General features: G+C 47.6%; 1 protein-coding gene across 4 annotated transcripts; it reads right to left on the minus strand.

Annotated features, from left to right (window-relative positions):
- Positions 1-669: 669 nt before the first annotated feature.
- Positions 670-24,598, minus strand: AK2 (adenylate kinase 2). Of its 4 annotated transcripts, XM_040468337.1 has the most exons (8): positions 24,438-24,594; positions 15,981-16,106; positions 13,667-13,777; positions 13,442-13,536; positions 8,249-8,321; positions 6,841-7,081; positions 6,522-6,525; positions 670-684 (listed from the first exon to the last, which is right to left on the minus strand). In XM_040468337.1, exons 1-6 carry the CDS (start codon positions 24,534-24,536, stop codon positions 6,860-6,862), a joined length of 726 nt encoding a protein of 241 aa, XP_040324271.1. In that variant the 5' UTR covers positions 24,537-24,594; the 3' UTR covers positions 670-684; positions 6,522-6,525; positions 6,841-6,859. The 4 variants fall into 4 exon arrangements, with proteins under 4 accessions (XP_040324271.1, XP_040324282.1, XP_040324262.1 ...); XM_040468348.1 differs by lacking the exons at positions 670-684; positions 6,522-6,525 and adding an exon at positions 3,948-4,842 and having other exon boundaries at positions 6,886-7,081; positions 24,438-24,592; XM_040468328.1 differs by lacking the exons at positions 670-684; positions 6,522-6,525 and having other exon boundaries at positions 6,709-7,081.
- Positions 24,599-25,478: the final 880 nt, after the last annotated feature.

Below are 25,478 nucleotides of genomic sequence, written 5' to 3' on the forward strand. Positions count from 1 at the left end.
GGGGAACAGGGACAAAGATACACAGTCTGAAACACCTGGTAGGCATGGCAGGGTCTTTTCCTTGGCAAGGAACCATGGGAAAAAAGATAAAAAAAGGACTACTTATTGGGGTGCTATTTTTCAATTCGAATGGACTGTACCACCCATAGATGGGTGCTATGGTCATCCTTTTACAGAGGAGTTCATTCAGGCTTGGAGGTTAAGCAGCTCCCCAAGGCTACGTCAGTGCCAAGATCTAACCACAGGTCACCTCTGTCACCATAGAACCCGTGCCCACATCACTAGGCAAATGACTGAACATAGAGCGGACATTAAAACCGAGAGACTCCCTTCTTTTCAGTCCCACAGCAAAGGGCCACCCCAACTCACAGTCAAAGCACTGATGCTATGTGTTTGGGAGAGGTGGGAAGGATGGCACGTGGGCCAAGCTGAAAGTGGCCATCAACTCTGTCCACATAACCTTGCCTCTGGCTCTTCCGGGTTCTTGAGCAGAAAAACTTCCCTTCTGATGTCCCTATGCTGTTTGAAAGACATGGTTTCCAACCAAAAGCAGATTTCTCAAGTACCCTAGGGGTTCACTACATAAGAGCAGCCCTAGTGCCAACGGCCTCCACCTGGAATGCCCCACCCTCTATGCGGAGCCGCCCCAGTCCCACCTCCTCCTGGAAACTACACGACCCTCTTCTCTGCAGCCTCACCTCCTGTACCACATAAGCAGCCCTTTCTTCACTCTCCGCTTCTCCAAAATAGACTCGAGGCAGTTTGGAAAGACTCGAGACGTGTCCAAGCACATTAACACCAAACAAAATGACTGACATTGGGTGAGGCAGGTAAGAATTTTATTATGAAACCCTGACGGAGGAAAAGCACAGTATCAAACACAAGGGGTTTCCTCACAGCCAGGGCAAAGAGAAAAACAGCAGAAAATGGAGCATTTCTTACCAGTAGAAGAATGCACACCAACTGAACAGGAAGGTAAGTGATCTCCTAGCTCTAAGCTCAGAGGAATCCGTCCCCAAAGCCTTTCTTTAAGGGACCCCATCCAATGTGATGGTTTGCCCCCTAGTGATTTTACCCCCAAAGTGCAGATCTATTCAGTCTGAGGGTTACCTGCAGAGGATCTGGTCTCGCCCTTATCGTCCCATTGCCTCACGTGACTCTAAGCACAGAACTGCCATGTGCCTGAGATGCCAGCAGGGCAGTGGTCCCTCGGGGTTACGATCGTGCCACGCCACTAGCTGTGTGGACCCGCGGTCTGAAAGGAGTGACCGTGAAGTGGAACCAGTACAGACACCCTCCTGCTGCAGCCCTTTCCAGAAGGTATTGGCCGGGAAAACGGGTTCCTCTCTCCCCCCAGGAACTTGCTCCTCTGGCCTTCTGGAACAGGAGTGGCTCCTAGAGTTCTGCAAATCCAGTGCACTGGGGCTTCAGCACCCACAGCAGGGAAGCGAGGGAAGGACGAAATAGAAAACGGTCTTACCTGAGGCAACACTGGCAAACGGCCTCGACTTTCTTCTCCTTTCATTCAGATGTATGGCTCGTGGACTCCTCTGCATCGTGAGTGCCTGGAGAGTCTTTCCCTGCTCCCAGCAACGTGTCAAAGCAACGGTGCCGCGGTAAGAGGCCAGGCTGTGGAGCCGCCGATGGGCTCCCTCTTGGCTTCTGTCACTCCTAGATGTGCGGACCTCAAAATGCACAGACATCACGTGGAAGTAACAGCAGCACTCACTCCCGCAGGGTTACTGAGTGAGATAGTGTATGCAGAACCTATCATACAGTAAGCATTAAGTAGACGTTAACCCGTGAGTAATCATGAGAATACGAAAATACAGAATTCTGCAGGCAGTTTTACAGGTTCATGGACTTCTAGTGGATCCTAGCTTAAGAGTCCTTGGCCTGGTTCCTGAAAGTCAGGAAGATGACAGCTATCGCCAATGCTTGCATTTTCTCTCTGAACTCCATCGTCATGTCCTGGGCATGTGCTGTGTTCAGGGAATCCGGGTCACCAGTGTCGCCAGCACACCTGAGGGGCAAGGGTCATTTCTGTTCTACTGATGAGGAGATAACTCACCCGAGGCCTCGTGGCAGAGGAGGTGCGGCCAGAATCTGTCTTCATTTAGCGGTCTAAGAAAGACTGGTGAGGCTTCCTGAGGGCCAAGGTTGCTCTTCATTCCGTTCTGTTCTGTCTGCAATGCTCCGTGCCCACGAGAGGGCCTAAGACACATTCCCTGGGTCCTCCGACTGGCAGTGAGCGTCCGTGAACAAGAACCCACCTGGAGGGGCCCGTCTTGTTGCAGAGCGCTGCACAGGTCACTAAATCGCTTCAGCAGCAAGGTCAAGGGGACAGACTGCGGCGTCAGAGACTGCTTTTCGAGTGCCGACTTGGCCTCTTCCGTGTGACCTCGCTGCTCCGAGTCTTGGTTTCCTTACCTTAAAACAGGAGGACAATAGTTCCGACTGCCCCAGACGCTCTGGGAGGACTGAGCGAGGTCGTGGCTATTGCAGCCTGTGCACAGTACCTGGCCTGACACCGGTGCTCCAGGCAGGGGAGTGGTTCCCTTGTCCAATCGGTTTCTGGAGGAGGAAACCAAGCCTAAAGATGTGGTCTTCTCTCAGGCCATTCTTCTCAACCATACCACGTGGTCTCCTGGCTGTTTCACAAATATTTCCCCCAGTTTGTTAGATGATGATCAAAGAAAGGAAGAATACTTTCACAGGACATTTAAACAGCTCAGGGAACGAAAAGATCAGAGCAAATGAGTCGTGTTGGCACCTGAAATGACTGTACAGGTGGGGATGTGGTGAAGTGGAGGGAGGAGCTGGCTCAGGAAGCAGGATTTAGTATGCCTGTGACCACTCTGGATCTCTCCGGAACAAGAAAGCCTGAAGAACGGCGGTGTTTCCAGCACAGCTTCCTCTGATTTGGGGAACAGCAGTCACTTCTCAGAAACCTCACTAGTAAGGATGTGTGGGCTGGTTAAGCTTCCGAGTCTTGATTCTGGCTCAGGTCACAATCTTGCAGTTCGTGAGTTCGAGCCCTGTGTTGGACTCTGTGCTGACACCACAGTGCAGCCTGCTTGGGATCCTTTCTCTCTGCCCCTCCCAGCTCATGCTCTTTCTCAAAAACAAATAAACGAAAGAAAGAAAGAAAGAAAGAAAGAAAGAAAGAAAGAAAGAAAGAAAGAAAGAAAGAGAAAGAAAGAAGGAAAGAAAGAAAGAAAGAAAGAAAAGGAAGAAAGAGAAAAAAAAGAGAGAAAGAAAGAAAGAAAAAAAGAAAGAAGAAAGAAAAAGAAAGAAGAAAGAAAAGAAACCTCACTGGCAAAGGCAGCCCTTCCAAAGAGCATGAAAGCTTCATTTTGGCACTTTTGCTGAGGAAGAAATGGATTTACAAAGAAGCAACCAGGAGTGTTAAAGAGGCAGCCGAAGAGGCAGCCAAAAATCTGGCTAGGAATGAGAAGCACTGGCTTTCTAGGCTGTGGACAACTGTCCACTCAACAATTATCTAGCCCGGCATGAAGCAGATATTTTTGTATCTATTCGGATCCAACTAACATTTATCAAGAGTGTGCTGTGTGCCAGCCACCAAGCACAAAGCTTCTTTTTATAAACTTCATTTAATGCCAACAAGTCTGAGAAGGTGGCATCACGCCTCTCTTTTTTCAGACAAGGAAACAGGAGCAGAGTAAATGATTGGCCGGGATTCACTGCACATCCTCTGAGCTCCAGGCACAGCGCCGTCCCCACTAAGCCAAGCTGCCCTGTCCTCCGGTGCAAGAAAAGCCTGCATCTGAACTGAGGCTCAAGAGCGTGCGGCTCATCCTAAGAGCACACACTTGGACCTCCCTGTTTCGTGACTTCTAGTGACAAGAAGGTGCTTCCAAGCCAGATTCAGAATTCAATGCCATCTTTCTAGCCCAGATCCTCTCAAAAAATGCCACAACATGGGATACAAATTTTTAACATACTTTATTGATTTAGTGGCCAAACAAGGCAGCATTTGGTCAGTTAAGAAAGGCACCTCATTGAAAATAATACATCACAGTGCTGACAAGTGATCCCAGTCACAGGATTTGAGGATGGTAAGGACAGTCTTTGGATGATGTTGCTTAGGACACCTGTTTATTTATTAACAAGAGTCCCTTCACACGTTGTGGATGGAAGATGGCAAGAGTGTAGGGATGCTGGGTGGCTGCTGAGAGCTGACCCGTGAGAACGGGTGGCCTGGTAAACAGTGGTGCACTCTTAAGGAGGGAGACCAGCCCTGCCTTCCCCACAACTGCAGTAAACTTGATTGGCTGAGCACACCGCCCCCATGAACCCCATACCCGCCCCCCCCCATCTCTTTCCCATGTGGAGATGATCTTTTGATCTCATGGTGTGGGGAACCAGGGTCGGGGTCAATAGTCAAACCCTGTCTGTTCCAAGCTTTAGGAGAGACAGAACAGTTTGATTTCCTGCACTCTTAGGCTGGCAGCCCATGAGGTTCTGAGATAAAAGTTGAGGTCTTAGGGCATTGGCTTTAAAAAATATTGTCACAAATCCACAGTAAATCAAACTTCAATTTCTTAGAAACAATACTGCACTTCCCTATTTCTACTTATACACTCTAATCAGTTTAACTTCCCCCTTCCTCTGTACTCTTCCAGACTCCTCTATTATGTGTCAAGGAGACGGCCTCACTACCACATTGCTGCTCTTTGTTACTCCTTTTGGGCCCTCACCACTCTTCTCTCTCCATCCTCACCCTGACCACCCCTCCCCTCCGCCCAGCACCTAAGAGCAGGGATCACGCCGCGGGGTGATGAGCAGTGGTGCAGTCTCGCCTGGCCTTCTGTTACTAGGCTGAAACAGAAAGGAAACAAGAGAGAACAAAATGGGTTTTTAAAAACCAAGTAAATATCAGGGAAGGCTGGCATGCATGCCCCAGCAACCAAATGCATCAAACACTGGACATTTCTCTGTCAGGAGAAAGCTCTCATGCCTGCCGAGGTTAAGGCTCTGTAATTAAAGGAAGCAAAACTCTAAATCCTAACCACCCCCAAAAGGGCATATGTGTCCCACAGGATCTAGTTTCATCAGCAGCCCAAATATGCACATGTGAATGTATACGGATGGGTGACAAATATTTGAGCAAGGATCATGCACATCCAATTAGCAAACATTCAAAGACCTCAACTTTGAGGCCAAGTGCCTGCAACTGTCCCCAGTGAAAGGGGAGTCAACTCCAAGGCCTATGAGGCCACCCTCACCCAGAGGACTCCAGGCCCCTGCAGACACAGCTCATAGTTTTGGTTTCACTCCTCTTCCTTGAAGTCATATGCTTCCCAGAAATGCCCCGTGACAGACTAGGTTTCTGTTCTGAATGGGTTGGGTTAGGTGACAGCCAGGGAAACAAGGCAGAGCACAGCTAGCAGGCACTCACTTGAACCAGACAAAAGGGAAGCAAGATGGCCACATACCCATGCCCAGCTTCCAGATGGACAGGGGACAAGCCCTCTGACAGTTCCACAGACAGCAGGAGACTCAGGTCAGATGGGGACGGGGACTCTAGAGCCTAATGCACCAAGTTGGCAGATTATGCTGGGGCAGGTGGCATTATATACTGGACCTGCCCCTGGTTTTCCAATAGCTTTTCCAAAGGCCACTGTTTTGTGGCCCCTAACAGTCTATGAATTCATCTGTCTGCCACAAATCAAACCAGAGCTCAAGAGGCACAGCATGGACCTCAGGAAATGCTTGATAGCTGAGAAGCTGAAGTTAGGAATACAAGTTGGTTACTGTCATAGGTGGTCTTATTTTTGGGTGATCTTTTCTTGGGGAGTTTGTGGCTACCACCATCATGAAGTCAGGGGTGAAGGATTAGATCTGGAGGGGAGAGAGTTTGAGTTTAAAAGGGACACATTTGATTTGGGTTTCATATCCTGGAGAGACTAGGTTTGAGTAAATTCTAATAAAAACGAGGCCAAGAATAGATCACCTCCAAATTACTGTTTTGTTCATACTTGGAAACCGAGGCGAACATTAAAAATGAAAACAAACAAACCTACCCTGGTCTCTTTTTGGGAAGTGAACTGGCTGTTCTCAGATGCCCAGCCTGGATGTTCAGAAGACAGTCTGAATTCAAAAGGACCATCTGCTTGGTTTCATTCTTTGGCAACAATTCACTTTTCAAACACAGGTCCCAAATGATCCCTACTTTACAGCACTGTGATGCAGATCACAAAAATATTCCGACTTGGCTTGGACCTTTCTATGGTGTTATCCTTTCCCAGTAATTTCTGGAATCTGTAACGTAAATGCCTTTTGCCTCCCATTTAGGGACAAAATTAATGATCCACAGCCACACACCGACTCAGGTGGCTTTCCACTGTGGGGCTAGAAAGCAAGCGGAACTCTCCGCCAACAATCTGCCATCAGGAACTTTGGCCCTGCAGTACTTTACGTGATCCCAGACTTCCACTCAGTTACTGGAGATGGAATAAATACCATGAGGTTTTAGAACTGGGGTGCCTGGTAGAGACCCGACTTAAGTTACTTTGGTTAAAAAAAAAAAAAAAAATCAAGAGTATGGCTAAAGAAGCAAACAGCTGATAAAGCAACTTTGTCTGTATCTTAGAAAGAAAGAAGAGTGTCCACGTACTTAAAACCAACACACACACACACACACACACACACACACGACAGATGAGATGAGAGTTGCACACACACTAAAGATACATCAGGCAAGTGCTTTTTTAATCAATACATCAGATGGTATTCTTTCTGGCCTGAGGAAGCTTCCCTCTGCCTGCTCTGCAACCCCCACCACACCCTCAACAGGGATAGGAAGAAGACAGAAACTCCTTTTTTGGACCCAACGTTAGATAAACATAACCAAGTCTTTACATGTGGCTTTGGAGAAGGCCGCTAGGATGCTGGCGAACACGACATCGGGGGTCTGGGTGGCGTCGATGGTAGAGTGGATCCCTCGTTTACTGTAATACTCCACCAGTGGGGTGGTCTGAGTGTGGTAGGCCTCCAGGCGAATTTTCAAGGCCTTCTCATTATCATCTGATCGGCGGACCAAGGGTTCCCCAGTGATCTGAGAACAGGAAGAGGGCAATGAAAGTCTGGGACTGTTAGCAAGGTTTCCTCCTCTGATGCCGGATGCCGATTTGCGATGCTGTCTGATCCCCAAATCCATCAGAGAGAAAGACAGACAATCTAGATTCCCCTCCCCCCCACTAGAGAACTATAAAGAACTTTGCTACTCCTGGCAAGCCGGTCCCAGGAACAGACCAACCCGTCCAGAGAAGTTGGGGAGCCTGAGACAGCAAGCATGAGGAAAGGGGTTTGAGGGAGCAAGACGGGCAAGGCCTATCTCTCACAGCTTCTGCTTAGGCTGTTCACCCTCAAGAAAAATGCTTCCAGGATCAGAAGTGGAAAGTCAGAGGCCCCTGGCACCAGGAGAATACGCAATTGTAACTTCAGTCACCAAAGTGGTTGGTGTTTTTACTAGGGTGTCGGCCATCACCATTCTGAGAGTGGCAGGTGAAGTGAGAAAGAGCTCTGAATGGCAGAATTCCCAACCCTGTGAAATGTGACTAAGCTGACGTTATGGCTTTGAAACCTGTATGACCTGACAAACTTGTCGCAAGTGACAAAGGCAAACCCAGAAAATTCTTCCTACTGCATGTTCTAAAACAGACAAAATGGACTATCTATGGCAAATGTTACTGTGAACATATACAAGACCTTCCCTTTTACATCTTTAAGCAACTAAAGACTGTCATAAGAACTCAGCAACGTTAATCCAGCCAAAATAGTCTGATTCTGTAGGATACAGCAGAGTCACCAGAAGAAGACATTCTTCCGAAGTAGGACCAGTCAACACATTTCTCTTCAGTACTGTTCTCCCAGCTTGGCTCTACTTCTAGGCTTCCAAGCAGCCTTCTCCTGAGATTAGTCGACCATTTAGGCCACCAAGATGCCAGAGAGGGGCTGCTCTGGACAAAAGACAGGTATAAACTGGGCACTGTGAAGTAGCCGGTGCTGGTATCTACCTCAAACAATAAACCACCTGGAGCGGCGCTGTCTAGATAGAGGAGCCACAGCCCATGCGATTTACGTAGTAGTGATACTTTGCATGGTTAAGTTATTAATATTGGTAGGAATAAAGGGAAGATGGAAAGAACAAAGAACAACAACAGAAAGAAACGAAGAGAGGGGAAGGAAAGAAAAGGCAATTTCCTGCCCTGAGTTTACATACATCATCTTTCATGGGTTCCTTTGGGGGGTTGAATTCCTCGTGGTAGGAACGGCCACTCAGGGGGTGAATCAGCCTGAAAGACAGCAGAAGAACATGAGTCAGGTTGCCTGAAAGTATCCCCGCACCCCAGAGGTCTCCAAGTTGACAAGCAGTGACAGAGAAGCCAGATGTGAGGACTTGTGCCCAGCACAGAACCCAGCTGTAGGCATCGCTTGCTTGGGAAGGTAACGGGGCTTCCAGGAGAGCTTACACCGTAAGGAGTTACGTTTTCTACTCTGACCTAACATGGTCACTGAGTGTCTGGCTGCCGAGGATGGCCTAAGTGCCTAACTCATCAGGAACTCGGTGCTGGTCTCACACAGCCATTCATTCTATTCACCCAACAAACATTTATTTACTAAGTGCTTAGTTTGGTTTAGGCCTTACGCTGAATCCAGGGCTACAGAGCAGCGAGTCAAGATCCCTGACCACAAGCAGTGCTTACTTTAGTGGGAGAGACAATGGGGAAAAAAAACTAAAGTACATACGATAATCCTTTAATCGAGATTTGTGCAAAGTGCTATGGGAGGACAGAGGACAGAGAACCTAACCGTATTTTCTATCGTAGTTGGTTATAAAAAGCAGGAAGGTGCAACAGGAACAACGTGTCCTGTAGGTGCAAACACCACTAGTTGGTGCAGCACACCTCCAGCCTCGTGTAGATAAAAGGCAACCCAAGCATCAGAGCGCAGTATGAATACTGGCACCAGGAGACACACTGACGCGACCAGTCACGGGGTGCCCAAGAATAAGCATTTATTTGGCACTGAAAATCAAGCTGGTCACTCCATCTGTACCATGTTCCTGACCAGGAGTGGCTACGCCACAGGAGCCCAAGAACCTCAGAAGGGAAGAAGGCAGGCCAAACACTGCTTGGCAGCCAGCACCTATCTGGTTCCCCAATTTTGTGCCAACCAAGACTTCCTTATTTAACTGATGGCTGCTCTCCTTGTGAAGGTCTGCTAAACCAGAACTTCCCAACGTTTTTCACCTCTTGGCAAGTGCAGAACAAAATATACAGTACTTGGGTGCCTGCCCCTCTGGAAGAATCCAGGCCTGCCCAGCCACTCTGATGGCTGAGGGGATTGATATCTCACCACATCATCTGAGTTGGGAAGGTTAAGTCTGAGTCAGACTATCAAAGCCTGGGCAGACACCTTTGTAAAACGTAATAGTGAATTTTAATGACAGCACACTTTTGAAGGGCCAAGTGGTCCATTTACAACATTGGTGGGGGCAAGGTGAGGCTGAGTGAAGAAGCTCTACTGAGTGGCCTGGATGTGCTATCATGTGACAGGAGGTCCAGCCCTCTTTCACTGGAGTCGCTGGAGAGGTTCCCTGCTGCTTCCACTGGGGAATGGCATCCATTGGGAGACCCAGGGAGAGGCCACTGGTATCAGCTACAGCTTTCCCTTTGGGAAGGGCTGCGGGCATGAGACGTGGAGCGTGATTCTTCACCTTCTGGAAAGCACAAGGCACACAGCAGCCAGGCTGCAGCACACACGACTCTTTTCCTCCCCACGTGCCTACATCACTGTGCTTACTTGGACTCCCCCAGCCCTCCAGTTACATACAACACTCTGCTCCTTCCCTACACATGGACTTCACTTTAAGGGGAATGCATGGCTTATTCCCCAGAGGGGACACGAAAGAAAGTCCAAGTTCTGGAGGAGCCTGGGTGGCTCAGTCGATTGAGCATCCGACTTTGGCTCAGGTCATGATCTCACGGTCCGTGAGTTCGAGCCCCGCGTTGGGCTCTGTGCTGACAGCTCGGAGCCTGGAGCCTGCTTCGGATTCTGTGTCTCCCTCTCTCTCTGACGCTCCCCCGTTCATGCTCTGTCTCTCTCTGTCTCAAAAATAAACATTAAAAAAAAAATTAAAAAAAAAAAAAAAAAAAGAAAGTCCAAGTTCTCAAAGTGGGGTTGGTCTCAGGACCAACCAAAACAGCTCTAAGAGCCACTGAGCCTGACCTAGAGGTGGGGGTGGCACTGTGGAGGGGATCAAGGCTGGGATTCTAGAGCCACTGCTGCCTTGAGTGTGACACTTCAGATGCCTGTTTTCTCATCCACAAAATGGGGATGGCTTGAGACATCAGGAGAGCCAACTGGTAGAATAATCAGGATACTAGAGAGCCAACACTGAATAAGTTAAAACCCAAATCCACCAACCATACATATTCAAGAAATAAAATAATGATTCATAAAATTGTCAGAAGGGAGGTCAGAGCTAATCAAAAAGATATTTACAGTGGGGTCCTTATGTCACATTTAAATAAGAGCTGTATTTAACAGACTAGATCCTGACTTTTTTTTCTTCCAACCATCAGTGCAGCAGACTAGGAGGCAGAAAGCAGGCTTTTAGTGCTAGTTCTGCCACTGATCCAGAGTGAACTTAAAGGAAACGCCTTTACATTCTGGCCTGGCCTGTCCCCTCCTCTGTGAGGGAGTGGGTCACATGACAACATTCATCCCCAAATTGAGAGACTGAGTCTTCTTCATCCTCTACAACAATCCTGTAGTTTGTTCAGAAGCTCTGTTCCCCACCAGCCAACCCCAGTTGAAAGTTTCTGTAACTTCACGTGTGGATCAGAATCAGGCTCCTAGGTGGGTCTTGTCCATTTCTCCTTTCCCCCAATTTAGCCTGTATGCGAGGGCCAAACTAATGTTCTTACAATGCTGTTTCTGCCACACCTCACAGCTTAAGAACAACTCACGGGGGCGTCTGGGTTGCTCAGTTGGTTGGGCATCTGAATTTGGCTCAGGTCATCATCTCGTGGTTTGAGAGTTCGAGCCCTACACTGGGCTCATTGCTGTCAGTGCAGAGCCTGCTTCAGATCCTGTCTCCCTCTCTGCCTCTCTTCCACTTGCACTCGCTCTCTCTCAAACAAACAAAAACAAACACAACAACAAAAAAACCCAACCAACATCCCAAGACTCCTGATGCATCTACCTCTTCTTCACTTTGGCAAACCTTCCCCAGTCAAGCCCTATCCTGCCTTTCTTTTTTTTTTTCTTTTTTTTTTTTTTTAAATGTTTATTTATTTTTGAGACAGAGAGAGACAGAGCATGAACAGCGGAGGGTCAGAGAGAGGGAGACACAGAATCTGAAACAGGCTCCAGGCTCTGAGCTGTCAGCACAGAGCCCGATGTGGGGCTTGAACTCACTGACCACGAGATCATGACCTGAGCCGAAGTCGGCCGCTTAACTGACTGAGCCACCCAGGTGCCCCTATCCTGCCTTTCTAATAGCGCTCACTCTACGACTCAGCCTGCCAGATCATTCCTCCAACTCTGGACAGACATTCTGCCACTAGCCCCATTCTCCCGCAACCTATACTCATTCCTGCCTCTACTCCCTTCCCAGAAAGCCCCACTGAAATCCTCTACCCAGGAAGGTCAAGTTGACACTATGAAGCCCTTCCTCCCTGCTCCCAGGCTCGCTCCTTAGGACTACCCACTGTGCTAAACAGCTCGGGTTCCATGTATGGCTTATAGACTCTCTGAAGTCAGGGATGGGCATATTGTTCTTCTGTACCCTTGCCTGGTCCCCTGCCCCTGAGTCTAGTACTGTGTCGCACACAGAGCAGGCACTCAGGAAGCTGGGCCGATTGAAGCAAAGGACCCCAGGGTCAACTAACATCTGCTTTGTACATTAGGGCTCCCAGCCCTGGTAATGTGTCTTCCTATCAACCTTACCACTTGTAGGCCTGCATCAACTTTGTTTACTCTGTGCCTGTGGGGATGCAAAAACCCAAAAGTTCCTGCACTGAAGGCGCCTATGGAATAGCTAGAAACGTGAAACCTGGACATTTGGATAGAAAATTAATACAAGGTGGATCCCACCATATCTAATAAAGCCTCTCAGGAAAACACCTGTAACACTCACTCTGCTGTCTGTTTACATGTCTGCCTCTCTCCATGAAGATACAGACTGCAGACGCATGGAAAACATGTCCAACCTCATTAGGAAATCAAAGCCATAAAATTTACAAGAAAGCATTTTCCCTCGAATTAAACCCCAACATTTACATGTACTATGATGGTCACAGCATCAATTTAATAGTAGACATCTAGAAAAACCACAACTGTACAACAATAAGGAGACAATTAAGTAAATGATGGCTCATCTACTGTGAAATACTGTGCAGCAATGAAAAATAATGGTTACGGATGTCTGGTTCAAGTTGGTAGGCTGACCATCTTCCTGAGACTCCGACAAAATGACAAGGGATATAAAAGCCATAGCCCACAATAAAGATGAGAATGGGAGGTCTATTAGTGGCTGAGAGCTTCCCACATATTTCTGGAAGGCGAGAAGCAGATGGCAGAGTGGACAGTGAAATAGGGTAGAGGAAACTGTAGCCTAAAGCAGTGGCGACCTTTCAGAGCAAATGTGTTCAGAAACAAAAACAGAAATATTTCTCTGTTCAATATTGAGAACGAGTACTTTAAAGATTTTATTTATTCTTTTTTTTTCTTTTTAAGTAAACTCTGCACCCAATGTGGGGCTCGAACAGAGAACTGCATGCTCTCCTGACTGAGCCTGCCAGGTGCCCCAAGAAACAAGTACTTTAAAACAAAACATGTAACAAAGAAATAGTGCCTTTGGCTGAGACGGCTGTACCAGGAGCAAAATGTTCCTCCATTTCCTAAACTTTGCGTAGGTGGTCGTATTATTTTCATAATCAATACAAAGCCTACAGCCAGGTACGGCAACTTCCAATGGAAAGCAGATTTCAAAGAGCCCTGAAATGGAAGTAACCATGTAAGGAGTGTAGTATTTTGGAAGCACCTACTGTAAGCAAGGCTCTGAACTGTGCACCTCGTGGTATCCAAAATGCACCACGGTTCCTCGCAGCAGGTGGTATTAACCCCACTCTATGTAGGAGGAACCAGCCGTGGAGAGGCTAGGAAACTTGCCTAGGGCCGGAGTGAAAAGGTGACAGGACTGAGACACTGTCTGATTTCAAATACCTTGTTCTTCTTTCCACATATCCCCATCCCACGCCACCACATCAGTGGATGTCACCAAACGAGACCAATGCATGTTAAAATGGCATTAAGCTGCATGGCTGGGGTCCGGTAAGAGCAGCTCTGGTGGTCTGACGAAGCTCTGAGGAGGCAGGACCAGAAGGGACCTTCAGAGGACAAATACCTTCCTGTGATTCTTCGGATGAGCAGAGAGTCTGGGATGCTGAATTCAACCACCGAGTCAAGCTTCTCTTTCCTCTTCTCCATGAGGCTGTCAAGCTGTAAGAGAGTATGTGGCCCACCTAAGCTACCAGAGCTTGATTGGAGCCATTTCCCTCAAAGGAATTAACAGATAAAGGGCCAAGCCTTCATCTTCATGCAACGGTGACACAAAATGCAAGGCACCCACCATTTCTGCCTGCCTCACAGTCCGAGGGAAGCCATCTAGAAGAAAACCATTTTTGCACTGAGGGGTCTCCAAATTCTTCTCAATGAGCTCCACTACCATTTCGTCGCTCACCTGGAAGTCAAGAACAAGACAGCCATGGGTTGAAATCTGTTAATTACATGACATGAGCCCATCTCCAGGCCCACTAGTTTGTGTCTATACAACCTGATTACTAAACAGCATATTCTTGTGGCCCCAGAGAAGCAAAAATCTGAGCAAATGTGGAATGGCTCCATTTGGAAAATTCAGTTTCGTGATTTTTGTGGCTGCCATACACACACTCTCTTCCCTTGAGATTTTCCTGTATAATCTGGGTGAAGAAGAGGATCCCACTCGCTGTCACCTGAACAGAAGCACTCCATGTGTTAGGCCCTGAGGCCCTCTCCAGACATTAATCAGAGTCCTTTCCATCTGGGGCGCCCGGGTGGCTAAGTTGGATAAACGTCTGACTCTTGCCTTCGGCTCAGGCCATGAGCTCACAGTTCATGAGTTCGAGCCCTGCTGCGGGCTCTGAGCTGACAGCGCAGAGCCTGCTTGGGGTTCTCTCTCTGCCCCTCCCCCACTCACATATTCTCTCTCTCTCTCTCTCTCTCTCTCTCAAAATAAATAAACTTAAAAAAAAAAAGAAAAAGAATCCTTTCCATCAGATAACAGCTCATCAGCAAGCAGTTGTCCTCAAAGCACAAAAAAGGTGAGGGCTTATGGCTGAGTGCTCACCTGAGGAGGGTGTTGACCAAAATGCAGAAAGGGACCAACCTTCCATTTCACGATTCTCATTAGGCTAACAGTTAAGTGGGCCAGGCCATCCTGGACATGAGGTAACAAAGAAGGTCACTGAACTGGCAAGACTGGGTCAGAACCAAGGAAGTGAGGCTCCAGCCCAACACACTTGTAAGCCTCTCTAAAAGCCCCAATGAGGACCCCTCCCAGCTTTTGAAAACTGGTTTTCCTTCTGAGCTTTCATAGAAAGAGAAGTTCTCTACCAGTATGACAGTGAAGGCTGCCCATCTTGGTAGCTAATGCTCTTATCTCCCGGGACCAGCTGTGAACTTGGGGACAAAGTACAAGCTGTGTGACTAAGTAAAGGCTGGAGATAAGTAATCTCATGGCGATATCCCAATTTTTTCTCAGTACAAGATCTTCTGCCAAGACCCAAAGTCCAAAATATTCGGCTTTCTAGCTTAACTCAAGGTTTCACAAACACGAAGGGAAAGAGCTAGAAGTAAAGGGGCAGGTGGGCAGGCAGGGCACCACCGGATATGGCTACCGAATCTCAAAGCCTACCAGGAGGTATCTCAGGGATAAAGGCAAAACCCAACGCCTTCCTTAACGAACATTCTAAGATATGAAAAGACCAGAGGGCCAAGTACGAAATGACTTTAAAAAAAAAATGTCTATTTATTTATTTGTTTTGATAGAGGGAGAGAGAGAGCACATGTGCAGGGGTGGTGGGGTGGTATATCTCAAGCAGGCTCCACGCTGTCAGCGAAGAGCCGGACGTGGGGGCTCGATCTCATAAACTGTGAGATTGTGACCTGAGCCAAAACCGAGTCAGATGCTTAACCAACGTCACCCAGGTGCTCCACAAAATGACTTCTGAAGGTGATTCCCAGAGGCCAGGTCCCAGAATAACTCAGTTCCAACTAATCTATGGCGCTAATCAAAGAAGATTTAGTAGATAATAGATTGTAATTGTCCAATTAGATCAACTGGACTAAAAACCTAAGAAAATGCTATTATATCCTCCAAGTAGGAAAAATTACTTCTGTTAATCGCCAAGCAACTCCTCTGTTAGAGACACAGGAACATAGAGCCGCAAAAATAGAGTTAAAACACTCTGTGGTTTCCCGTGTCCTCTCTTGGATACATGCTTGAGCTCTGGCCTAAGGATGGCAGTTTAATTTCTGGCTCTAAAACTTGGGGGTACTATAAAATGCATCAGCACAAAGGAACCTCAAGAATATGGTGAATAAAATGCATGCCACAAATTCAGAATGAACCAAGAAACTCGCTCCTCTAAACATTCATACAGTGTGCCGGTTTGTTAAAACACCCCACAGCACAGGGCTGTCCAACAGAACATTCTACAGTGATGGAAACACCTGTGCTGGCTAACAAACGTCTGAAGTGTGGAGAGTGAGACCGAGAAACTGAATTTTCAGGTAAATTAAGTCTAAATTAATCTCCACGGTCACATGTGGCCGGGGGCCACCAAATCAGGCAGCGCAGATCCTGACACAGGAAGATCAACCTTCACTGGTACCACCAAACCTACCAGTTTCCCGGCATCCATAGTTGCCTTCAGCTTTTTTCCCAGTTCTGAGCCAGAAGCCACCATGGCCCTCAGCATGTCCCCAGTAGCCAAATGGCAGACACAGAAGTTTTCAGCCAATTTGGGTGCCTGTGGAGGGGAAGACAAAGACCAAGACAGGGTTAACACGGCAGGCCGTGGCATCAGACTGCCTGGGTGTGAACCTGGCCCTGTCACTCATTGGGTGTGTGAACCCCGGGAAATGCTGACTTCCTTACCTACAATGGGGATAAGAGCACCTTATATTATACGTAATATACGATTATAGGGTTATAAGAATTATATGACGTAAGGCATGTAAAGCACTTAGAACTGCAACTAGCACACAAGAAGCGGATCATAAATATTAGCTACTACCACTAATTCCACTAGACACACGCTACTGGCACAAAGGCCTCAGTTCATAAATGGGAAGAATAAAAACAGCAGTACCAGTCCTTCAGGACATGCGAAGTTTATTTTTACTTATTTTTTAAATTTCCTTTAATGTTTATTTATTAAACAAAAACAATTTTTTTAATGTTTTATTTTTGAGAGAGAGAGAGAGACACACACAGAGTGTAAGTGGGAGAGGGGCAGAGGGAGAGGGAGACCCAGAATGTGAAGCGGGCTCCAGGCTCTGAGCGATCAGCACGGGGCCTGACACGGGGCTCAAACCCATGAACCATGAGATCATGACCTCAGCTGAAGTCAGATGCTTAACTGAGCGAGCCACCCAGGTGCCCCAATTTTCATTTTATTTTTCAAGGATTTTATTTTTAAGTAATCTCTACATCCAAGGTGGGCTTGAACCTACAAACGTGAGATCGAGAATTGCACGCTCTACCAATTGAGCCAGCCAGGCACCCCGGCTGCTGTGAAGTTTAAAGGAGTTCATGTATGTAAAGCACTCAGCACAATGCCTGGCATATAATGTGTTGAATGAGCATTTGCCAAAGGAATGAATGTGTGCGTGGCAAGTACTGTGGCCACGGGCCTGGGAGGCAGCTGGGGCAGGGTGGAGTGCAGGTCTCCCCCAGGCAGATCTGGCTTTTCTCCTTTCCTGTTACTAACCTCCCAGGGGCTCAGTTTCCTCATCTGTTTAAAATGAAGGCAAAAAGGCCCCATTTCAGAAAGTAGCTCTGAAGATCAGACAGGATGCATAAGAAGAGCATTTGTACTGTTTGGCAAACAGTACACACTTACATAGTAGTTTTAGGAGACAGTATAGCCTTTTGGTTAAGAGCTTGGGATTCAGGGGCGCCTGGGTGGCTCAGTCAGTCAAGCGTCCAACTTTGGCTCAGGTCATGATCTTGTGGTTCGCGGGTTCAAGCCCTGCATTAGCTCTGTGCTGACAGCTCAGAGCCTGGAGCCTGCTTCAGACTCTGTGTCTCCCTCTCCCTCTGCCCCTCCCCCGCTCACACGGTCTCTGTCTCTCAAAAACGAATAAACGTTAGAAACAAAAAGGCTTGGGATTCAGAGTCAACATACCTGGGTTTCAGGCATGTAACTCGAGAAAAATGGTATTACCTTACTAAGTTTCAAATTTCCTCTAAGTTAAATGGAAACAGTAGTTGTACCTCCATCACTGGGTTGATGGGATCAAATGGCACATGCACATAGTAAGTACGCAACTAGCTGGTACTGTAACCCCTGCCCAGATTCCATGTTCGTTCATACAAAAAGAAAACACTGATGCCTCTTCCAAGAACCCCGCTGGCAGCCAGGAAAACAAGAGATACGGACCCTGTCCTCTATGAGCTCCTGGCTGGGTGGACAATACGTCAGAATAAAGACGAGAACCAGAAGCCACTCTGGACAGTCCAACATTGGTTGTAGTGGCACCCCCCCACCCCTGCAGAACTTACAAGGAATGGAATCAGTTCAAGAAGCTTGACACTTAGCTTTTCGGTTCAACCCTTTTATAAAATAAGTATGGCTGGATTCTTATTCAAACCAGTTCACTGGGAGTTTTCTTGTGATTCATGGGCTGATTCAGTTCAAGCAAAGAAACAACTTCATAGCACAATGGAGTCCAGCTGAAGAAGGCATTAAAAACTACCCTTCAGAAAACCAGTGAGGGTCAGGACCCTCTGGCAGTGGAAAACCTGGTCCTCCAGGCTGGCGTGGTGGCCGCAGACTCAGAGAACTGAGCTTTTCTGCCAATCTTTTCCATGGTTGTTGAAATTAACTTGGGGGAACATTTTGGAGATCGGGCTTGTTCAAGGCGAAAGGCTGATGAGAACACCAGAGAAGAGCTGTAACCACAGAACCTGTTCTATTTTTAACCCCCCCCCCTCCCCAGACTGCGGGATTCTTTATGTGCTGTTCCAGAGGACTGGATCCTACAGCTGTGGCTGTGTGGGAGAACACTCCACGAGGGAAGACACAAGTGAGGCAGAAGAACAACTCCTTCATTCTCTGCTGGCTGCACGGGAGTCAGTGTGGTGGCAAAGAGCATGGACTGTGGAATCAGTCGGATTTACAAAGGGATCCTGGCTAAGGCACTCAACAGCTGTGCGACCTCGGGCCAATTACTTAACTTCTCAGCATCGGTTTCCTCACCAGTCAAACGGGGATGTCTGCTGCATTGGGCAGTTGTGAGGATAAAATGAAAGAAGCACCAAAAACATCAGACACACAGTAGGCATTCAATAAATAAAGGACCTCTCTCCATAGTCGTTCTCTTTTGCATTACTCTTTACTTGTGAATGACAGAAGCAGCCTGATGAAATAACTGAATTGTATGCCCCTCAACTTCAAGCTTATGCTTTAGAGTACTGCTTCCACTCCAAATCACCTGGGGGTGCTGCTAAAAGGCAGATTCTGATTATATAGGGTGGGACCTGAGCATCTGCATTTTTTTAAATGTTTATTTTTTTGACAGAGAGGCAGAGCACGAGCAGGAGAGGGGCAGAGAGAGAGAGGGAGACACAGAATCCGAAGCGGGTTCGAGGCTCTCGGCTGTCAGCACATAGTCCGACGCAGGGCTTGAACTCACAAACTGTGAGATCATGACCTGAGCCAAAGTTGGAGGCTTAACCGACTGAGCCACCCAGGCGCCCCGTGAGCATCTCCATTTTTTTTTTTTAATTTTTTTTAACGTTTATTTATTTTTGAGACAGAGAGAGACAGAGCATGAATGGGGGAGGATCAGAGAGAGAGGGAGACACAGAATCCGAAACAGGCTCCAGGCTCTGAGCGGTCAGCACAGAGCCCGACGTGGGGCTCGAACTCACGGACCGCGAGATCATGACCTGAGCTGAAGTCAGACGCTTAACCGACTGAGCCACCCAGGTGCCCCGCATCTGCATTTTTAAGAAGCTTGCAGGCCTGGCTGTGCTGTTGGCCCCAGGACCACATTTGCTGCTGAAGCCCTGAGACACTTGTGTCTCACTGGCCATGGACCAAGAAATAGGCTCATCACCTCTGCGAGAACCCTGCTGGGGAGGGGGTAGGCTTCCAGGATGCATGGATAAGAAGGGCTAAAACCACTAGGGAGACAGCATGGCGGTTTAATGTTCTCTGTTTCCAGTGTATTATCACAGTCATCTGGGGCACACGCTAAAATTACCAAGGCAGGCCCACCCTTAAAGTTAATGGCTGACTGGTTCTCAGGCACCACCCTGGGACTCCCATGCACCCTTTGAGAAGCCCTGGGGCCGTGGCACAAGATGGGGTTTTTGGTGGTACAGATCTGGGCTGGTAACTAGGATCTACAATCTCCTCATTGTATCCCCTTGAACAAGTTATGCAGCCTTCTTAAGGCCTCAGTTTCTTCATCACTAGAGTGCAAATAATATCTACTTTCAGAGCTGTTATGGGGATTTAATAAAAATGATGTATACAAAAGCATTCAGCATAGTGCTTGATACTTAGTGAAATAAAGGGGAAACTATCAGTTGCTGAGATCTGACTTAATCTCAAACCCACATGTTTTCTCACCTTGAAATTATCTTTCTGCCTGCAGTCTTTCCCACTCCCAGGTCTAGTGCTCCTGAATAAGCAGTTGTAATCATCTCCTAAAATACTACTGGGCATGGCCCCCAGCCCCCCAACACACACACATTCAGATGCCTCCCATGTCTCCTCAGTGCCACAGCGGAAAGACTACAAATATTTTAACCTAGCACTCAGTGTCCTCCACAATAAACGTCCTAATCCTCCCAAGCTCTTCAAATTTACCTCTACAGTCCCCTGTCTGTATGTCCAGCACCACTGTAAACAGCGGCTCTATGTATGACACCCGAATACATAACACAAGCATCTCTGAGGACCTTGGCTCTTCTCTGTGCAGGAACGCCCTCTCTCTTTCCTCCAGTGGTCTAAGCTCTACCCTTCCCTGCAGGCAAATTCTGAGCATATTTCTGCCACCAAAAGTACTCCCAACTATCCCTTCTTCCTCTGATGAGGACTCATATCAACATTAGCTAACTCTGAGTGTTTGCAACATGCCAAGCGATTTTTCCATGCGTTGTTCTACTGTATTTAGTATGTGTAATACACAACAAGCCCATGAGGAAGAAACTATTTTTATCTGCATTCTATAAATGAAATTCAGAGGCTAAACTGCCCACCATCACAGAGCTAGTAACAGCAGAGCGGGCAAGCCCCAGCTCTTACCCATGACACTATGTGGCCTTATTAGAAAATAACAGTAACAACCCACAGAGCCTTAGTGGCTGTCCTGGGGGGGAAATGTGTGTGTGTGTGTGTGTGTGTGTGTGTGTGTGTGTCTGGAAGGGAGCACAAGGACTTCACTATTATGTTTCCTGATATGGATGTAGGCTACACAAATGTAATTGTGAAAATTCACACTGAAAATTCAGCAAGCTGCTCACTTAGAGTATTTGTACCTTTCTCCATGTATATTATACTTCAATAAAAAGTTTTTTGAAAAGCACAGACACCTGTGTTTGAATCTCAGCTCTGCCTCTTAACTTACCATGTAACCTCAGGCCGGTGATTCTCTGAGACTATTTTCTCATCTATAAACCGGGGATAGTATTACCAACGTCACTAAGTGGGTAAGAGGAAGAATGGAATATTCTCAACAAATTATGGTTCTTGAACTAGCGTTTGTGACCCTGAACTACCCTAGCATTTGTCAGGGTCACTCACCCGATACTTCCCACGTGGTACTTTGTACTAGTACGCATTGTTTGCATGCGTGTTTATCTCTGCCTCAACGCCTAGATTCACAGCAACAGTGAAAGATGGTGACTCTGCTCAAGAACCCGTCATGAGTTCAAATGCTGCCTTTGCTACTATCTGGGAGTAAGATACAGCTTATGGGCCTCAGTTTATCAGTAAAAGGCATGGATAACAACAGGACCTACCTCCTAGGGTTGTAGGATTAAATCAGATAACACACATAACTTCTTTGACTCGAGGCCTGTCAGAGAACTAGGCAAAGGGGGACTATTTTAGTATATTGTATCCTCTTGGGGCAAGGGCTGCTCTCTGCATCTCCAGCACCAAAACCATCAAACACCACATGCACAGGGTAGGAGAAAAATCGAACCCAGGGCAGGAGACAGCAACAGAAAGAGCAGGAGCTTTGGAGCCATTTGGACGCAGGACCTGCCAATTACTTCCTAGGTAAACTAGAGAACTGTCTCTTGGAACTTCAGGTTCTCTAACTGTAAAAAGGGAACAAGAGTGTGGGTCTTAGAGAGGTGTGTCACTGCACGGACACAGCTGACGGAGCCCGACCTGCACAATGGCAGCTGACTGCTTGCACGTGCCTGGCCATGAAGAACTGGTATAAGTTGGACACATGGAAAAAAACTGTGCACAGAGGCAGGCAGAGAAAACAGGAAACACACCCCGGTTATGAGATCTGGGAGCTGCTTTAAAATACTTTGTGAAGACGGGGCGCCTGGGTGGCTCAGTTAAGCGTCCAACTTCGGCTCAGGTCATGATCTCACCATTTACGGGTTCGAGCAGCTCTGTGCTGGCAGCTCAGAGCCTGGAGCCTGCTTCGGATTCTGCGTCTCCCTCTCTCTCTGCCTCTCCCCCTCTTGTGCTCTTTGTCTCTCTCTCTCTCAAAAATAAATGAACACTAAAAAAACATTTTTTTTTAATAATAAAATACTTTGTGCAGAGAAGTGGATGGAGAAGGAATGGCCACCAGCTGATGGTTGCTGGGGCTGGATAATGGATACATGGGGACCCACTATGCCACCCAGTCTTCTTTTGGGTATTCAAACTCTTCATTAAAAAAAAGTTAGGATGTATCTGTAGGCTAAATGCTGCTGCCCCTTTGCACAACCTCTGATTTATGAACACTGTTGTTTTTTTCAACTCCAAAAGCTACCACCACCAGTATTCCTATATTTCCACCTATGAAAAGAATGGTGTACAGACGTTAAAGAACGTGTGTTTCCTCAAGTCCCAAATACCTCTCCTCTACTTCCACAAAGCCTTCTCTGACCAACGCCCCAACATACGCACACCCTTATAAATCAGCTCATAAGTATAAAATTCTTCAAAACTTCCTGAATACGTTACCCTTTACACTGAAATACATCCGAGTTGGGGGGAAGGGAAACGTGGCATTAAGACGAAGGAGGGGCACCTGGGTGGCTGAGTCGGTTAAGCGTCTGACTTCGGCTTAGGTCACGATGTCACAGTTTGTGAGTTTGAGCCCCGTGTCGGGCTCTGTGCTGACAGCTCAGAGCCTGGAGCCTGTTTCAGATTCTGTCTCCCTTGCCCTCCCTCCCTCTCAAAAATAAACATTAAAAAAAAAGAGGAGGGAGTCAATAATTATTGAACACCTACGATGTGCCAGGTGATCATCTAGGCACTTGGGGGTGCTTTACACATGTATATTAATAATATGATCTTCCAATATCCTTGTCAACTTTTTGGTCTACGTGAGTAAGGACCCTATCAGTCTTGTTCACTGCTCCACCTTCAATGTTTGGTGTTCACGAAATGTTTAAGTAAGATAGATATCGCCATTTTTCAGGTGAGAACATTTAGGCGCACAAGTTACAAAGCTTGCTAGACTATAAAACCCTCGTCTCAGCACTGGGATGGGTTGCTCATTACGCAACTACTGAAATGATTAATTTCCATATGAACTAAGAAAAAAGAATTGGTGATTTGAGCTACCCTGTGTATACTCAGTCACTCACGGCAAAAGTCTGCAGAGTCTGGACTTGCAGACTCAGAGTCTAGGCAGCAGTTTCCCTAATGATGAATGGTGGTGGCAACAGGAAAGAGGAGACTTCAAAGTTACTGAGGACAAGAGGATTAGGGAACAGTAGGTTCCAAGATCAATCAGCCCCAGCTATAGAGAGAAAAGGAAAAGTGGTTGTTCTTGACCTAGTGCCCAGAGTCAAAAAGCATTTATCAGGAATGAGCTGAATCTTCCAGACTTCCTTTCTCATCACCCACATTAATCTACGTCCTTCATCCATTTCCGACACCATCAAGTGCCAAATTATGTTCTGGGTGCCAGAGGGGTCCCAAGAATGAGTAAAACAAGATCTTTTCAAGTGCTAGGAAAAGTGGGCACAGAGCTGTCCCCAGAACACCATTCACTTAGGTGCTCAGACTTTCAGGAATTCCCTCTTTAGAATCTAAGAACAAGCAAGAACTTGTGGCCTGGGGGGCAATGCCAGGGACCTTGGGCAGGAAGGGGACATTGGTAATCCAACCTATGGGCTTCTTAAACGAGATCATAAATCCCAACCCTGATCTATGGATCCATTAGAGCCCAAATACCAAGTGAGGACCCACAGTCTGCTAAGGCAGCAGGTAACTTTAGACTCCAATCTATCCTAGAGCCCCATGGTGCCTGAGGTTCCAGACTGCAGGAAGTCAATTTTGCTATTTTCAGAAAGCGACCTGACCTCTCTGGGCTTGTTTTCTTACCTGTATATTGAAGTACCTTCTCCCATTCCCCCAACTTAACTGGCTCAGGCAGGTCATACCTCACTTCTCTCAGTGCTCCTAATCAGCACAGGCCAGCTCCCACTCTGCCCCACGTGCTGGAGATGCTCCTCCGCCTAGTCATTAATCATTACAAGCAAGGTTCCCCTACACGGGGTGCCTGGAACATAACCCTGGACAATCCACTCCCCACATCGCAGGGAATCTGGGGTCCCTGACTCCGCTCAGATGTAATCAAGATGCCTCAACTCAAGGCTCACCCTACCGCTCAAAGCCTGTCAGCTTCTAACCACTATAAAGGATCTAAATCAGTCCTTTGATCCCCCAACATGACACCTCAAGCCTAGGTGCCTCCAGAACTCTAATTCTAACTCAGACTTCCCCGACCTCCAATTGCACCCTCTCCCAAAGGCCTTACCAACACCCCCACCCCCTCCCCAGACCTAAACCCACGGTCCCGCTCCAGGGCGATCCGGATCTCGGCCGTCCTGACCTTGGAGTTCCACCGGCTCCATTGCCAAGCCCGGCCCTGCAGCTCACCTGGGTACCCTTGCCGGCTCCGGGCGGTCCCAGCAGCACGGCCCGTATGCCTTTAGGGCACTCTGGGGCCGGTTCGGCCGCGGGAACGTTGGGAGCCATGGCCGCCGAGCCTCTCACCGTTCAACCCGCCAGCACACACCTCGCAGGTCCAGCGCTTCCAGCCAAGCGCGCCGCGCACGCCACGCACGGTCCGCTCGCGCTAACACTGGTCCGTCTCCACGTCCGTCAAGTCGCTCCGCCCGCCCCGGAGCGCTACGGACACTTCAACTCACCAACCGCGTGGCGATACTGGGGAAGGCTGCTTTTGATTGGACAAAATCAGTGAGAGTAAGGAAGGGGCGGGCCATCTTGCACCGAGGGGGGTTGGGGCGCCCAGCGGGTGTGCGGAGTGGGCGGGAAAAAGTGAAACAAGACCAGAGGCCAGGCTGGAAGTTCCAGGTTGGCTTTGACAGTTAATGATACCGGCAACCCCGGTGAAGTCCTATGAAATTGCCTGTAAGAGTGCAAATGGGCGAAATCAGTCCTAGAAGACAAGTTGATAATATGTATCCAGTATCCTTTGGCCCAGCAACTACACTTCCAGGAATTCAAAAGACATAAAGCTATGCGTCAAGATTTGTGTAACAAAGATATTAATTGTAGCACTTGTAACAGCCAAAAAGGCCCAAATAAGCAAACCAAAGAACAAAACAAAACAAAACAAAGGCAATATCCTAAAATGCTCAGTGAGAGATAGGTTAAATAAATTGCAACAAATTTGTATACTGAATCCCCCCATTGTATAAAATATTTAATCACGTGGGAAAATGTTCACCAAACAGGATACAAAATTGCGGTTACAACAAAATCCCAATTTTGAGTTACAAGTGAGGATCTCTATACACTGTGATTACAGGAGCCTCTCCCCTTCTTTGTGCGTTAAAAAAATTTTTTTTTCATGTTTATTTTTGATAGAGAGACAGAGTATAAGCTGGGCAGGGGTAGAGAGAGAGGGAGACACAGAATCCGAAGCAGGCTGCAGGCTCTGAGCTGTCAGCACAG

This window comes from Herpailurus yagouaroundi, unplaced genomic scaffold (assembly GCF_014898765.1).
Source record: "Herpailurus yagouaroundi ecotype Mexico unplaced genomic scaffold, PumYag 77, whole genome shotgun sequence".
NCBI lineage: Eukaryota > Metazoa > Chordata > Mammalia > Carnivora > Felidae > Herpailurus > Herpailurus yagouaroundi.